The 17,897-nt window shown below is 40.2% G+C and overlaps 1 protein-coding gene across 1 annotated transcript in view; it reads right to left on the bottom strand.

The window, feature by feature from the left end:
• Nucleotides 1–754: 754 nt before the first annotated feature.
• The window catches only part of TSPAN3 (tetraspanin 3), a 47,989-nt gene continuing 30,846 nt past the window's right edge, over nucleotides 755–17,897 (bottom strand). Inside the window, exons 4-7 of the mRNA XM_075897384.1 lie at nucleotides 14,172–14,273; nucleotides 9,046–9,198; nucleotides 8,622–8,705; nucleotides 755–1,705 (exon numbers count right to left, since the gene is read on the bottom strand). Of these exons, the coding sequence (XP_075753499.1) occupies nucleotides 1,613–1,705; nucleotides 8,622–8,705; nucleotides 9,046–9,198; nucleotides 14,172–14,273 (432 nt within the window). The 3' untranslated portion in view covers nucleotides 755–1,612. The remainder of the gene's footprint in view (nucleotides 1,706–8,621; nucleotides 8,706–9,045; nucleotides 9,199–14,171; nucleotides 14,274–17,897) is intronic.

Raw genomic sequence — 17,897 nt, forward strand, 5'->3', positions numbered from 1 at the left:
ACTTGTAAGTAAGCTGCTGGCAGGCCTGCGCCACTTTGTTTACTTAGCGTGCCAGTAGCCAGGGAGCCTTGCAGCTCCCATTGTCTCCAGTTCACCATTTGCAGCCAAGGGGAGCTGCAGGGGTAACCATGAACCCCAGCTAATGGGAGCTGCAAGGCTCAGTGGCTACTGACACACTAAGTGAACAAAGAGGTGCAGACCTGCCAGCAGCTTACACCGGCAGCCCTGGGACCCAAGTTTGGAAAACAATGCACTAGAGTGCTGCCTGTTTCAGAAGTGTTGCAGGGCCTTTGTAGCACCACCTTGTGAGGGAAAGGGGAACCAAGACTATGGGCACAGCAAGGTATATGTGGGAAGCACTTTCTCAAGACAGAAAAGGAGTAACATTTTCAAAAATTTAAGTTGCAAATTGACTTTGGGATTAGGCTCTAAAGTGCTTAAATTGGATTTGAAAATGCAACTCATGTGCACTATCCAGATCTGATTGCAATTTCACACAAAGAGATACTTTTAAGTATCTCCAAAGGGAGCAATAACTTAACCACCAACCTGTTTCAAGTACTAGATCTTTGCTGAATCAAGTTCAAGCAGGCATAGTCCTTAAATGGGACTATCATTTATCCAGAGAATGGTGAATTTGACATAAGGAAATGCAGATCTGTCAATAAATTCGATGTTTTCCCATTAGAGAGGTGTAGCAACAGAGGCTGGATATGCTGAAATCTTTACAAGAAATGAAATACAAGTAGGCATGTTTGAGGGAGGATATACAGAGATTTAATCAGATTTACTATTTACAGTTGAGATCACTTTCACATACCATTTTGCTACCTTACATGGCTACATTATTTCCAAACCAACTTAGGATCTACAATATAACAGTTTACTCAACACATAAAACAGCTCTTCATAGAAAAAATGAAAATTCATTATAGAACAGTAGTGCATACCATTTTGCTCCTGAAAAGCCAGCTTTATTTTAAAACACTAAAGTTTGAAAGATTGGATCTCTGAATTTAAGATCAAAGATGCACACTTGTGATTCTAAAATTATTTTGGTTAGTAGTCATTTCATACAACTTATCTTTAGAGTGTACTGTCTTTACCTATGTTTTTTTTTAAAAAAAACCTGACACTGGTGAGAGGTAAGACTATATTAGCCATCACAAATTAAATACAGTTGACTTCCTTTGTACAACTTTGGCCAAAAACATTCCACATAGTGAAGATTTAAAAGGATTCCATATACATATGCAAGAATCAGTTAGTTAATGCTTAGAGGTAATTTACCAAATTAGGCACACTTCCTTTAACTTTCATGTCAACCAAATTAATCTTGATCTGCAAATGGTTCTGAAATTAGAAAGTTTGCTATTAGACTAAAACATATTTAGATACATGAACAGCTGGCTAAATAGCAAGTCACAGGTAAGTATATGGGTATGTGGAAAGCCAAGTTGCTTTGCCCATCACCAGTGTACGTTACAGCTGTCCTCATCTGTGCAGGGTGTGTTTTAGCTAAGTCTACACAGGCAGGAAAACTACTGCAGTAGACCAGGCCCATTCACCTTCCAAGGAAATAAGAGATTCAAGCTCAGGTTTGCATTATCTTCTATGCATAGGTTCCGCCAGTGATAAGAAGCTCGTAAGCGGGATCCCGGCTCCTTCTACACAGCACTACACAGGCACACAGCATGCCCAGCAGCTATGGAAAGAAAAAACAAAACTGAGCACACAGGATATTCTTGCCAGAGATTTAGTTTCTAGATATCAAAGGAAGTTTCAAATTACTATAGATAAAGCCTGAAGTGTGACAAGAGGCAAAATAAGAGGACTTGAAAAGTTTACCAGCTATTCATCTACTACATAAAATTAAGCTCCAAGCGGATCCTTTAAAAAAAAAAAAAAAGTCTTATAGGAGCATCTTTCATTAGGCTATTCCTTGGTCAAATCACCTGCTGTATTCTGCATCTATTAGGGAAACAGAGGCAAAACAAGACTAATTTAAGAAGGTGGAAACTTTGAATTAGTTGATATAAAAGATGGAAATCAAGGTGATTTAATATTTAATTGCCATAGAAGAAATATCTGTGTGCCACAAGTATAACATTTCAAAGAGGAAATTAGAACCATGCTATTTAATATATAGTTACTATAATCCAGAATGAACAAAAGCAGTTAAACAAAAGCACTTAAAGTTATGACAATTTAACAGGTCTGTAAAAAAAGACACTATAGCTGGAAACCTGTCCTTTGTTAATGCGGCCAAATTTGGAAAAAGTGCCCATAGTTGCAGTTGTCACCTTTTAAAATCCCATTAGTTGCTGCAAAGGTTGCACTGTTACTCCAATGGCTACTCTGGCATCTTGCCAGAAACCAAGGGGTTCAGCTAATTAGTATATAAATATACATGGGATGTTAATGTGAAAATAATGCACTCAGGGCTGTAACAAAGTATTTTACAACAAGTTCAATGCTCGAGGAAGACATCAGTGAGAAGGCTGGAACTGCTTTGCAACCAAGTCTACAACGTCTGGCTTTCTCTTTCACGATGCCTTATGAAGTTATTGTTTAGATTTGTTGATAAGGCTGAATAAAGGAATAAGTCTGAACAGATGTAATTCCCAAAGAGGCCAGACAAACAACAGCCCTTTTACATAACTTGATATATGCCCACAGGGTGACATTTTTAGAACTTTAGTTGGTTCCTTTCCTTGGACTGAAAGTAAATGGTACAATACATTGCAATTCAGTCAAGTCAAGCTGAAATTTGTCCATGCTTCAAGTTTAATAGAAAATAGGACTGCAGGCAGACCAAGACATTTTGAAGCTTCTTGATTTGTGCTGAGGTACATTGTCATTGGGTTTCAGAGTTAAACACACCATTGAATTGAATAAAGAAAGTCACACTTCTCAGATCTGCATTATTTATTGACCAAGGAAACAAAGTACTGGGTAATGGCTGGATAGCTATATGAAACTATTAAAGTTATGTATCAAATGTTCTGTTTTTGTCCATAAATATACACTTACACATTGAAACTCAATAACATTAAGTGATGTTAGCTTAAATCAGTGCCAAAATTTGTGTTACAGTTCTCAGCCAGGATTAAATTTAGTTAAACTATCACTGTTCTGAACAGTGTAGGTGCATTAGTTTTCAATCATCGGCAATTTCACCACCACCATAAATATTCCTTACTGAGTTGTCATTAAAAAAAAGCCAACCCATTTCACTAACCATATAATCAAAATACTAATGTCAGGTTAGGAATTTCATAGAGTTTAGTTTTGTGAGAAATCATTGTAATCCTAGCTTATGAGCAGGTGAAAACAGTCAAATTATGTATTGTTGGGTCAACTCAGATCTGAACTAATGTCGGACATTCTGTATACATTTAATGGCCAATTATGTCATAGAATAGTTTGATGGCCTTTCAACTGCATCAGCTCTCAGGTGTCAGACTCTGAAAGGAAAACATGCTGTTGAAATTTTTGGTTCAAAGGTAAGATTTCCATGTTTCAGAGTTTTATTTTTTCCTAAAATAAAGACCACGGATGTATTAGTACTACCTATGTATGAAGACAATGTTGGTTAATGTAAAAAATTGTAATAGTCACCAAAATATTGATTAGCGATGTTAAAAATCATGCATTTGTGTAAATGTGTAACTTCTGAAATTTGAGGTGGGGCAGGCTTCAACCGATGAGAAACAGTAACTGTTGTCATAGCACAAACTCACTAAATTGAAGACTGACAAACTAAATTTAAGAGAAAGAGGCTCTAGAAAACCTGAAATCAATGGAAGTGTCTTATTGACTCCACTAAACTCTTGTGGGTCTAGTTTCTGCTATTAAAATGTTCTGCATTGGATCAGTATCAGGAAATTGCCAGCTCTTAGGAAGAAGGGCTATTTTTTACAACAAACATTGTTCAGTAATCCTTCATTGCCTCAGTCAAACAAGTTAAATTTGTAGGTTACAGTGACAATGCAGAGTTGCTGTAAGCAGAGCTGCCAGAAGCATTAGTCTTCCTGTATATTACAAACACGACAGAATGAGGTCTTTGTGCATTCTTAAAGCCTTGATCAAAAATGTTACTGAATGGGGAAGATCACTGCTGCTCCAATTCACATTTATAGGTCAGAGCCTATTTATTGAAGATTACATTCTCTCTCATGTTTCAATTAATTTTTATATCATCTTGCTGTGCCATATGCACAAAGGACATACTGAAATTACACTTTTATGTATTGCACACAGAATCATGGCAACACTGCATGCTATGGCTTTACAATGGGCTACTGGAGGTTTTAGTTAATAAAAGATACAAAGTTAGGTCAACTAGGACCAGGCTGAAAGGAAAGCAGAGTTTGAATATCGAGAACTACATTAAGATAAATAGCTTATTTAATACAGAAACCTTGCGGCAACAACAAAACCTATTAAAATGCATTACAACATCTAATTACCTAAAAAGTTCCTACTGCAGTCAGAACTAAGCAGAAATAATAGAAACTGTTTACTGAACACACCAGGACTATATGTTTAAGATCCAATATATTTTCTTAATGGGTGTTGCAGGGTTTGTTTTCACATAGAAATGAAACATTTCAAAATAACTTGCGTCAGTATCTTGGCCTGGGCAGAAAACCTTCACTGATGTTTTTCTTTTCTTTTTTTGGCAAAATGTTTACATAGTCATTGCTGCAGACAACCTGGACCCTCTGCTGATAGCTAGATTACAGCCATGTAATGCAGAGACTATTCAATGAGCATGCTTGCTCACAGCTGGTAAGCCAATGGAGAGACCAATGGGCACACATGGCCATAAATGAAAGAGTAGCAAGGGTTATAGCCCCATGCTGAAGGGGTGGGATTTTTAATAATGCTGTTATGGGTTGGGAGAGGGGAAGAACTCTTCTATTTCAGATTCCAAAATAAGTGCCACTTTTAGGACACAGCTTCATAAACATTTCACCTAGTGTTTCTTAAGGTAGCAGTCTCCCTTTATTTTTTTTCCTTTAAACCCAGGCAAGAAAAAGCAACTATGGTTAGTAAACACTGAACTCTGTGCCTGGCACCAATCAGAGAAAAGGAATACTAAGAAGCATCAATAAACAGAACTGAAACTAGAATATCAAGACACTCCAGCAGTTCTCTGCAGCCTTTTGTACAGTGGCATAAATATAAGATTCTGTATATTTGTGTGTGACAGGACTACTCATTTGAGTTAATCAGGGTATACTGAAGCTTTTGACAAAACATAGAAACTGCAGTTAAGACGCCAAAAGCTCTCAAGGAGAAGTGACAAGAAGCTTAAATTCATTTGTAGCAAACCACGTGCAGGTTAACAAAAGGACATGACCAACTATGGAAGGAGGCAAAAAAGATACTAGAAGAGAACTTCTATGACACGCAGAGTTGCATGAATAGAACAATCCTATTTTGACCATCAGTCCTTGCTTCCAATTACACTTAAACCTCACTATTCTGGGTATCCCTAATATGGGAACACCTGTGGTAGGGAGGAGGAAGTATCTCTGCATGCTGTTGCTCCCCCTCTTCCCACTTGGGGGAAAATGTGGGGGGCATGGAGCCTTGTGTGCCCCCTAGGGCAAAATGTGCTCCATCCTCCTTAAATGCCCTCCCTGGCCCAGCAAAATCTTTAATCTGGAATAGCCCGTTTCACAGGGATGCTATATTAAAGAGGTTCAAGTGTATTTTGGATGCCTCTCTCTGGAAACTACTTCGGTTGTTCTCTCTCCCCCCCCCCCGCTTCTCCCTCTCGAGTTGATGGCCAAAGTTACACACAAGTTGATTTAACACTTTTGTACTATGTACAAGGTTCTTCTGTTGAATTTTCCTCATCTCAGTAAGTTCATACTGCTATTACTCGACAGTAGGAATATTGAAAATCAGTTATTTTACTAATTGTATAACTGTTAAAATTCCTAATGGTTACATGTTTATTTGGTGCAACAGGCAGGAGCCAGTCTCAAGGGGAGCAGATTTAAAACCTGGGGCTGAGGCAGCCTGCCGGTCCGAGTTTTAAATGCAGAGCATGCGGCGTATGTGTGCGCGCCTGTGTGTTTTATGGTTAACCAAGACTGTTTAAGGAATTGGTTATCTGTTAAAATCCCTAAAGGACAAGGCGAGCAATGCACATGGGTTAAGGCTGTAATAGTGTAATCAATTAACTGATAAGCAAAAGCTTATAGGTTAAATGCTATAGACTACACACCTCTCTCTTACAGGTACATTTTTTAGCAGACTGGACAGCAGCCTGGCTTGTGCCAGGTCTCAGACATACCCCGCTGCAGCTCTGCATTTAAAGTGTATTAGGAGCCAGATGGGCAGGCAGCCTGGCTAATGTTTTGGTTCGTGCTGGATCTGGGAGCTCAGACATTCCCTGGATAGGTGCTGTTGCCTCTGTATCAGTGCTGGTTTTTAAACTGGCTCCCCTTCTGGGCCAACTTCTGCATGGTACCCTGTGCTGCTGCCTCTGACAGAGACTATGTCTAAACTAGATCTCTCTTTCGAAAGAGGGATATTAGACATATCAAAATTGCAAATGAAGTTGGGATATGAACTTCCCACGTTTCATTTGCTCATTTTTTGAGGTTTACAGAATCTTTCAAAAAAGCCTTTTCTTTTCAAAAGAACCACGTCTGGACTGCGGTTTCACTTTCAAAATAGCATTTTTCAAAAAAATGCCATGACAATTATGCAAATGAAACACGGGAAATTCAAATCCCAGCCTCATTTGCAGTGTCAATATGTCTAATTTACATCCCTCTTTCGAAAGAGGGATAAAGTCTAGACATAGTCAGAGGCAGCAGAGCGGCTCCTCAGGAGTGGGGCCAGAGCTCACTGCTGCGCTGTTCCTAGTGCAGAGGAAAACAGGAGGATTCCAATGATTTGCTCTTTGTTTCAGTGCATTCAGATACTTCCTAGAGGTTTGAAAGGGGGAGGGGTGCATGACTACAGAGCAGCAGAGAGCGAAACACTGAGCAAAGCCACCAGGTCAGGCATTGTGGGATACTGAGGGAAGTCAGTTCTGACAACAAAACAAACAGCAATGTCCACACTGGCTCTCTAACAATAAAGGGAGGGGAGAAGAAATAAAGAGTCTCTTGTAGGAGTGGACGTTGGTCACAGAAACTGGACGTGTTTTGACAAAAGTTGCATTGCTGTGAGTTTTTCCTCACTGTTTAGTTGCCAATTGACCCTTTTAGAGACAACTACCTTACCATATAGAAAGCCAGCAGCACTTGTTACCATTTCCAGTCAATAGGTGACTATTCAGAAGCCCTATTCCAGAGTAAACAGAACTATTCCTGAACACTCATTTATCTGAGCACCAACTGCTCACCCCTGTTATAAACTGCTCGTGCTCTAGCACTGATTTAGTTAAAGTAGGTTTTAATATTTAAAGTTAAATAATTGATGACAGAAAGATGAAAGTTCTGAACTAACATTACATTCTCATACTGCAAGATGGTTAACTCTAAAAGCAACACAGAAGCGCCTTTAATTTAAGATTATGACTTCATATACATTAAGTTTACACAGGAAAGAAAACATCTCTCCACAGGAATGTCAAGAAACTATATAGTGCAAGAAGAGTATTAGACAAAGCACATTTTTCAAACACCAAGGCAAAATGTATGACTAACAGGAGATCAAATCACCTAAAAGGGATGGAATAATCAGATCTATCCAAAAGCAAAAATTAGCATTTTAGATACCTCAAATAAGACAGCTCAAGAAAATGAAACCATATTAAATGCCTAACATTTATATGCAGATTAGTTAGCCACTTAAGTTTATTTTGGAGATGGAGTTCCATTACTAGAGGCATTTTCGGGTGCTGAATATTGGCAAAAAATCCTTTTGAAAAATTTCAGTCCAACAGATAAACTGAACTTTAATAGCTTTATATAGCTGGCTTGACTTTACTAAAGGCAGAAATTTACACCAATTAAAGTTTTCTGCTGCTAAGCACTGAGGAATATTTAGTTTGCTTTAAAAAAAAATCGTAGCAACAGCTTGCATAGTATTTTCATAGGGGTCTGTAATGCCACTGCTGCATCTGCAGACACCTGGCTAATACCTCTAACAATATCAGAGCATTAACTGCCTAAACTACATGAACAGAGAAGCAGGATTCCAAACATACAGGCACATTTAAGAGTACATGGCAGCATACTTTTTCCAAGGTCCATTTACATAAAGAATTAAATTTTGTTTTAATATGCATCTCAATATCTATCTGTGGAACCTAGTTAACATGTTTTAATTTTGCCATACCTTGCAAAATTTTATTCACAGCATCTGTAAGTTGTTCATAATGTACCTGACCATTAAGGCATTTAACTAACCAAATTCAACAGACTATAGGTGCAGTTTTTATAAAGATGTGCTTTATGACAGTGTACTCCCTGAACTATCAGGTGGAAAGTTTGAGCTAGCAACTCTTTACATTTATGTACAGAGAATTCTTAACTCATAATTTCATTTCCTCAGAAGGTCCAGCAGTTGAATTAGTAACCTGGGATCATAGCTTTTCATATAAAAATGAAACTCTGGACTATCAGCCAAATGTTTTGAAATCTCACCTGAATGGCAGCAAATGCCAGTGCTGCCCAGATAACATACATCATGATTTCTTGTAGCTTCTTTACAACCAAAGCCTCACACCCCTGAAACAAGCAAAGAGGACCATTTAGAAAGTGCTCAGCCTGGTCATAACTTTGCACAGGAGCTCTGCATATATATCCACTAACAAAAAGAAACAAATGTCAGACAAATATAGCAAGCAGAATGGACAGACGTGCAAAAAGCTTTACATTCTAGAAGTAATGAGATCTAAATATCGGCTTTTAGGACAGGAAAAAAAATCAGTTATTTTTTTCAGACTCCAGATCAGATCCCTGATTTATGAACTATACCCCAAATCTATGCTTTGGCCATTAGAACAAATTTTACAAAGACTATCAGCTTTGTACATACTAGCGAACTGAATTCACAGGCCTGGATTACCTCAGAGTAAAGGTCCATTGGGTGGGCCAAACTGCCAGTACAATTGGTGCTGGTTGCTCTGCAGCAGCTGAGGGGCACACTGTTATTTTTAGTTTCTTTGAACCACTTGGTGTTCTCCCAGTCTGAATAGTTGTGGATCCCGCAACAGCGCAGCTGCAGAAAACAGAAAAAGCCACTGAGTATATCAAAGTTATCTCAAAGGGAAAATCATTAAGAATATGCAGCGACTATTACAACGCAACACACGCACACATTTGCATTAGAAAAGTCTGTGTTAAATATTGAATATTGGAGTTGGTCACGTGCCACTTAGCACAGTAAATGTTTTGCCAAAGACTGAAGTTACAGATTGAATAGTGTTTAGTGATTATTTTCAACTTCAAATTAGTTTTATGGTAAAGATTCTGAAAACTAGCTATGCAACAGTCATTGTTAAAATTCCACCCCGGATGCTAAATGTTTAACTGAGTTTTCTATGCCCTCAATCCCATATATAATTTTGGATGATTTATAAACTTAATAAAGACCTGTTCCATTAATATTTTCTTCAGACATTCTTGTGCTCAAATGACTACAGAGAAAACTGTGGAGTCCACTTCTTACCATAGAGTTATGCATCAAAATTTAGATCTCCCATTTTAAACAAGTATGTTTCTAGCCTTCATGGGTGTGAAGGAAGCCTTCAAAATGTGAACCAAATGTGAATCAATGCAGCATTGTACTACACTAAAATTGTAACAGACTAAAACTATGGCCTTAAGTCTGAGCCTGAATGGGATAGTAAAGCATTCTGCTTTCGTCAGGTCTCATAAGTCTACTAAACTCCCTAAAGTCCCTGCCCATCCACACACTTCAAAGCACACAGCTGCAGAGAATGGTGGTTTCTTAAAAATCAAAAATGTTTTTAAAATAGCTCACTAAGCATCAGCATTTCCGGCTCACAATAGAGAGAGACTTTCAGACTCCAAGTCAACAGATGGCAGCCACGTTAGGTAAAAATGCCAGGGTTAAAGAAAATCAAGCAGCCATTGACACTTGGGAGTTAATCTCAGAGTTTGGAGCCATGAGAAATCATCTGATACCCAGTATTAAAGAAGGACGTTACTGAAGGGATAACAGGCCAGACTCTAGGCACACTGGACTTAAATACCAAAACCAGTGAGTGTGCAGTGCAGAACACGGCACTGCTGAAAAAAAGAGAAGATGCACATGGAATTGGAGGATATAGAAAAGAGTGAAAAGGAAAAAATAAGAATTAAGGGACTCTCTAAAAGAAAGGAAAGTGTCCCACAGGACATTGTTTCCTCCCCGTAGACCTTGCAAGACCCTTATAAAAATCTTCCTGGAAAACGTAATCATTAAACAGAAATGTTTCGGGTCAGCTGATACACAGAACCTCTACTGAAAAATGAAGCTCTAGAATAAGGATGTAAACTGTTACCTGTCCGAGACAGAACAACAAAAATGGCTGCCCGTCGCAGGTGAGCCATAGCCTGTTACACCTCAAGGGCTGGTATAGGGGGCTCTGTCTGTGAGGCGGAGCGCTTTCCATATAAGGGCATGCAGAATAATTATCTTCCCCTGCTCGCTCCACCCACTGCAGCAAAGATCAACCAATGAGGCGACAAGTGACCTGGCAATAAAACAGGCAGCCGAACCCCTCTGAGTGGGGAATCGCATCGTGTGAACGCCTGGCCGGATCACCCAGACGCCTTGCGCCCCCCGCTCTCGAGTCTTACTGAGCGTACTCCGAGTTGGTCGACCCGAGTGGAGACAGTTTATGAGCATGTGGCTGGTACTCGTGTTCCTGCTGTCTCCAGAACTGGTATAACACCCGTCCCCCGCCATTATCCCTATCCTGATTGATTCTTCAGTTGCCCTTATTGCCTGTCAAGTGACAGGGGTTAAAGAGTTATTGTGTTAAACAACAACTATTTGTAAACTAAGTTTTTAACTGTTCCCTTGTATAAAATAGTGTAGATAGTTAACTTCATGAACAATATTAGTGTTAATTCAACTGTTCCTAACCCCTGGGCAGTTATTGACAATTACTGTGATTTAGAAAAGCCTCAGGGAATTGTTTTATATTGTTTGGTGATTTGCTTAATTTTTGTTCTGATAAATGTCTGGCATCCGCGTATGTGACTGAGTTCTCAGTCATTAGGTGTCAGAGTCATCATTCAGATAAAATCAGTTTTTCTTTTTGCAACCCCAAGTCGTGGTCTCACTCTTTCCGGCATCCCTTTCGAACTTCGCGTATTGCGGGGACTGACATTACCAAGTAAACCTAAGGTTTACTGGAGAAGTAACTGGTTAACCAGGCAGCGGGAACCTGGATAGGGCAGCAGGCAGGGCTGAAGAGTCCCCGATGGCAACCGGGCTATAGCAACAGCTCTGGCCCCATAACAGCCACAGCCTGGTGGGCGAGGGTAGGACCCCAGCTGGCTACCCAGACAGAGGCAGACAGGACCTGGCCTGGCCACTCCGAGCAGTAGTTCTGGTCCTGGCTGTGTGGCAGCCCCAGCCCCCATACACCCAGGGTCCCATCTCCCCGCACCAGTGAACTGCTGCTGTGGCAACCCAAGCCCTGAGCGGGGGCAGGTGGAACCTGGGCCAGGCAGCCCCCTCTATGGGATCATAGTTAAACATTTTGTTTAATATGTTAATTGTTTAACCACGATTTTAAATCCCCGCTCTAGACAAAAAGGCTTTTGTAAAAACATGTTTTTAAAAGCATATTAGTGGGAAACTGAATTTATTGATGACTGAGTCTACTGATAAAGCCTTCAGGTAAAACAAATCAAATATTTATGACAAAGGCAAATGGATTTTTTTAAAATTTAAATCAGACTTTGTATTAAAAAAACCCCTACATTTCTCATTTGAAAACAATTACAATTAAATCTCACCACAAACATGCTACACATAATTTACAATTTCATAAAAATGAATTAATGGCTTTAGTTTGTTCAACCTAAATACTAGCTCTTGCTTCTTGAAAGTTCTGGGCTTTTGATTTCTGTTTCTCAGCAGACTAAAAAGTAACATGACCAAAGACAGACACACATTAAGCAACCTCAGTTCATGCTCTCAGTTAATATAAACAAGTGAAAATGGATTAAGGACACAAAAATTAACACAATATTTGGAGAGTACTTGGAGTTATCCATAATGCCAGATTTAAAAAAAAACCATTTATTTTCATCACTTGATGTACAGAAAGCCTTTGAGGGGATACAGTATAACTTTCCATTTCAAATCCTCTCTCATATGGACTTTGTCCTCCGATATCTTAATGGATGCTCTTCATACCAGCTCAAAAGTGAGTCAAATATTGGTGTAAAATTCCCATTTTAAATTACAAAAAGAAGTCGTTATTTCAGACAATTTGTTACAAATGAGCAACAATTTCTATAAGATGCATGGGAATTCACATCTCGAACAACCTAGAGGAGCTCTATCATTTAAAACATGAAACCATCACTTCAGCAAATTAAAAAAATATATGGGGAAAGAATATAAGTTTCTTGGTTGGGAAGAATGGCCACAGTGGGAAAAAATTGAATATTCAGCTAAGGGTGTCTTCCTTGTATGAACCGATACAGAATAAGGGAAGACCAACGAGTGCAGATATTTGTACAAATCCATTAAACAATGATTTACTGTAACAAATATTACATGGGACTATGAAACCAACCAGTGCAAAGCAATAATGGATTGGGACACTAACCTAGACAATGAGACTACTGAACAAGAAAACTGTGGTGGTGTAAATATTGTTAGGTTACTGTGGATTAATTTAAAAAGTCACACTTCAGAAATTTACAAATGTCTTTTAATGTACCCTTTGCTATGGGTCTGAGACAGAGAGAACTTCTTTCCTCGTCAGCGACACTTACTGCGAATAATCCAGATCTTAATCCAAATTACAAATCAACAGATTTTTAAAGATTAGGGGAGACATGGTTAACCAATTATTCACTTATGATTGCTGACTTGGAAAAATTAAGTAACTTGAACTCTCCCATAGTAAAAGAACTTTTAAATTAGGAAGCTGAGAAACCATGCCTACAACAGACCCCCTGAGCCTTGGGGCTGGATCTGGCTTGTGGGGGAGGAAGTGACTGCATACTGAACAGCAGTGTAGGAAACCACTGACCTGGAGGCTCTCTTTGCTGCTCCCACTGGCCGGAAGCCCAGCCAATCGGAGCAGCAGGGAGCGGTGCCTTGGGGGCACGGAGCCAGGTAGGCAGCCCTTACATCCCTCATGTCAGACCCCATGCCCCAATCCTCTGCACATAGACACCCTCCCACTGAGACCCCTCATCCCCACCTTGCTCCTGCACCCTGCCTGCTGCTCAGAACTGTCCTCTCCTGCACACTCCCTTCCTGACCTTGCACCTCTATCCCCTCCCACACCCATTTTGTCATCAATAGGTGGTTTGCTGGGAGTCCACAGCAAGATTATGTTGAGTGGGGTGGGCTGTGGGCCAGGCTGCAAGTCAAAAAGTTTGAGAAACACTGCTCTAGATCTTGCCTAGACTTGAAATTGTTTGCAATTGTTAAAATAAAGTCAATCAGGGCCTTTCAAGTAGCTTTATGCTACCACAGATGCATTTCTGTATCCACCTCAACAGTGAGCTATCAGCAGATGGGGCAGTACACTCTGGGATGTCCTAACAGAGAGAAATATTGAACAGAGATAAAAAGTATTAAAGGAAAAAAACTGGGAGTCCAGCTCCCATGGTTAATAATCTCTCCCCCCCACAAGCATATTTAAGTGGTTTAAGAAGGACACGGAATGATATATTTGTCTCTTGCAACAGCTAAGTATCATGGGTACTAGTAGTTAACTGTTTATAGAGCTTGGTCACTATATAATGTGTCATCTGAAGAAGTGGGTTGTGCCCACAAAAGTTTATGATATCATCTACATGTTTTGTTAGTCGGTAAGGTGCTACTAGACTATTTGTTTTAAGTTTTTCCTATAATCTTATCTTGGTCAAAGTTTTAATGTGGACAGCATCTAACAAACCTCAGAGCAACATAATATTCAGAGCTCCTCCTACAATATGACATAATGAGATCTATAATTACAATCAATTTTCCATAATGTTGACTCTCACCTGTCTCTGTACATAGTCAATAGCGCGGCTGGCAGCATCAGGGTTTGTCCCACTGTATGCGTCATACACTTTCTGAATGCTGTGATCAACTTCATCCTCCACCTATAAAGCAAACATTAATACACTTTCAAACTACTAGTGTAAGTAGTACAGCTCAGGTACCAGTGTCCCTTTCATCCCTTGTATTGTGGCGCATATGTGTATGAGGTGAGCTGCATGGGGACAGGGGTTTAGTGCAGATGGCAGAAGTCAGGAAGAGAAGCGGAGATAAAATTTTTCAATGGCTTAAATGACTGCTTCTTGGAGCAGCTGGTGCAGGAACCCACAAGGGGAGAGGCAATTCTCGATTTAGTCCTGAGTGGAGTGCAGGATCAGGTCCAGGATATAACCGTTACAGGACCGCTTGGGAATAGTGACCGTAATATAACATCATTTAACATTCCTGTGGTGGGAAGAACACCTCAGCAGTCCAGCATCCTGGCATTTAATTTCAAAAAGGGGAATTACACAAAAATGAGGAGGTTAGTTAAACAAATTAAAAGAGACAGTGACTAGAGCCAAATCCCTGAAAGCCGCATGGAAACTTTTTAAAGACACCATAATAGAGGCCCAACTTAAATGTATACCCCAAATTAAAAAACATAGCAAGAGACCTAAAAAAGAGTCACCGTGGCTGAACCACCATGTAAAAGAAGCGGTGAGGGACAAAAAGGTTTCTTAAGAAGTGGAAGTCCAATCCTACGGAGATAAATAGAAAGGAACTTAAATCGAGTGTAAAATGTAATAAGAAAAGCAAAAAAGATTGAGGAACAGCTAGCCAAAAACTCAAAAAGAAATAACAAAAATGTTTTTTTAAGTACATTAGAAGCAGGAAGCCTGCTAAAAAACCTGTGGGTCCCCTAGATGATCGAGCTATAAAAGGAGCAATCAAGAACGATAAAGCCATTGCGGAGAAACTAAATGATTTCTTTGCTTCAGTCTTCATGGCTGAGGATGTTGGGGAGATTCCCGAATCTGCACCATCCTTTGTGGGTGGTGAATCTGAGGAACTGTCCCGGATTGATGTGTCATTAGAGGTAGTTTTGGAACAAATAGAAAAACTTAATGTTAACAAATCTCCGGGACCGGATGGCATTCATCCAAGGGTTCTAAAAGAATTCAAATGGGAAATTGCTGAGCTAGTATGTGTGGTTTGTAACCTATCCTTTAAATCGGCTTCCGTACCTAATGACTGGAAGGTAGCCAACGTGACACCAATATTTAAAAAGGGCTCTAGAGGTAATCCTGGCAATTACAGACCGGTAAGTCTAACTTCAGTATCGGGCAAATTAGTCAAAACAATAGTGAAGAATAAAATTGTGAAGCATGTAGAAGAACATAATTTGTTGGACAAAAGTCAACATGGTTTCTGTAAAGGGAAATCCTGTCTTACTAATCTATTAGAGTTCTTTGAAGGGGTTAACAAACATATGGACAAGGGGGATCCAGTAGATATAGTATACTCGGATTTTCAGAAAGCCTTTGACAAGGTCCCTCACCAAAGGCTCTTGTGTAAATTACATGGCCATGGGATAAGAGGGAAGGTCCTTTCTTGGATTGAGAACTGGTTAAAAGTCAGGAAACAAAGGGTAGGAATAAATGGTAAATTTTCAGATTGGAGAGGGGTAACTAGTGGTGTCCCCCAAGGGTCAGTCCTGGGACCAATCCTTTTCAACTTATTCATAAATGATCTGGAGAAAGGGGTAAGCAGTGAGGTAGTAAAGTTTGCAGATGATACCGAACTGTTTAGGATAGTCAAGACAAAAGCAGACTGAGGGACTCCAAGAAGAGCTCACCAAACTGAGTGATTGGGCAACAAAATGGCAAATGAAATTTAATGTGGATAAGTGTAAAGTAATGCACATCGGGAAAAATAACCCCAACTATACGTACAGTATGATGGGGCTAATTTGGCTACGACAAATCAGGAAAGAGATCTTGGAGTTATTGTGGACAATTCTCTGAAAACTTCCACACAGTGTACAGCGGCAGTCAAAAAGGCAAATAGGATGCTAGGAATTATTAGGAAAGGGATAGAAAATAAGACCCAGAATATCTTACTGCCCCTCTATAAAACTATGGTACGCCCTCATCTTGAATACTGTGTACAGATGTGGTCTCCTCACCTCAAAAAAGATATTTTGGCCTTGGAAGGGTTCAGAAAAGGGCAACTAAAATGATTAGGGGTTTGGAACGGGTCCCGTATGAGGAGAGGTTAAAGCAACTGGGACTTTTCAGTTTAGAAAAGAGGAGACTGAGGGGGGATATGATAGAGGTATATAAAATCATGAGTGGAGTGGAGAGGGCCGATAAAGAAAAGTTATTTATTAGTTCCCTAAATAGAAGAACTAGAGGACACCAAATGAAATTAAAGGGTAGCAGGTTTAAAACTAATAAAAGAAAGTACTTCTTCACACAGCGTGTAGTCAACCTGTGGAACTCCTTGCCAGAGGAGGCTGAAGGCTAGGACTATAATAGAGTTTAAAGAGAAGCTAGATAATTTCATGGAGGTTAGGTCCATAAAAGGCTATTAGCCAGGAGATAAAATGGTGTTCCTGGCCTCTGTTTGTCAGAGGCTGGAGAGGGATGGCAGGAGACAAATCGCTTGATCATTGTCTTCAGTCCACCCTCTCTGGGGCACCTGGTGCTGGCCACTGTCGGCAGTCAGGATCCTGGGCTAGATGGACCTTTGGTCTGACCCAGTACGGCCGTTCTTATGTATATCAGAGACAGCAGCACACAGTGGCAGGTGGCTGGTTTGCGAGGAGAGTTTTTTAAACTGGCTGCCCTTGTGGACCAGCTCCCACCTGGCATGCTGCACTGCTGCCTCAGGCAGTGTCTACACTGAGTTTTTGTGGCAGAAAATATGCTAATGAGGGACTCATTAGTATAAATCGCAATCTCATTAGCGTATTTTCTGCCATTTCTTTTTGCCCAAGGGGTTTTTGTGCAAAAAGAAGCAGTGTAGCCACTTCCGTTTTGCACAAAAGCCCTGATTTGCGCAAGATCCTTATGCCTCTCCGAGCTAATGAGATGGCGACTTATGCTAACGAGTCCTTCATTAGCACATTTTCTGCCACAAAAACCTCACAGTGTAGACAAAGCCTCAGAGAAGCAGCAGTGCAGAGTGGCAGAGGGCTTCCGTGGGAGTGGGGCCAGCCCCACTGGCTGCCAGCCCCACTCCCGGGGACTACAGAATAGTCAACTAACCAATTAGAATTAATAAGGTTAATTGATTATTCATTTAACCAATACTGAACATCCCTAGTTGCCAGGAGAAGTTAATCTGCAATGATCAAGTGTCTATGTCGATACTTTCAGATCCTTCAGCAGTAGAGGGTAGTTTGAGGCAAATTCTTTCCTACCAGAGACCTAGGTTCTATTTTGGTGTCCTTCCTGTCCAGAGTCATGTTAGAAGTATTTGGCTTCCGGGGTCATGAAGAGGCAGCAAAAAAGGGAAGTCTGACCTTCATTTTCATCTGATGTAGGTGACATGGGTTTTATTTTTCCAGTTTTGGAAGAGAATGAGCAGGTTGAGGCTCAACCTGCTCCTGAGCGCAGGAATCCCTAACTGTGACCTTTAGACTAGAGTACTGCGTTGTACTCTGTCTGAACTAGTGACTGCTGGAATTTGAAAAATTAGTCTATTCACATTCTCAGATGTATACATCGGAAGTGTGACGATGT

Source organism: Pelodiscus sinensis, chromosome 14 (genome assembly GCF_049634645.1).
Source record: "Pelodiscus sinensis isolate JC-2024 chromosome 14, ASM4963464v1, whole genome shotgun sequence".
NCBI lineage: Eukaryota > Metazoa > Chordata > Testudines > Trionychidae > Pelodiscus > Pelodiscus sinensis.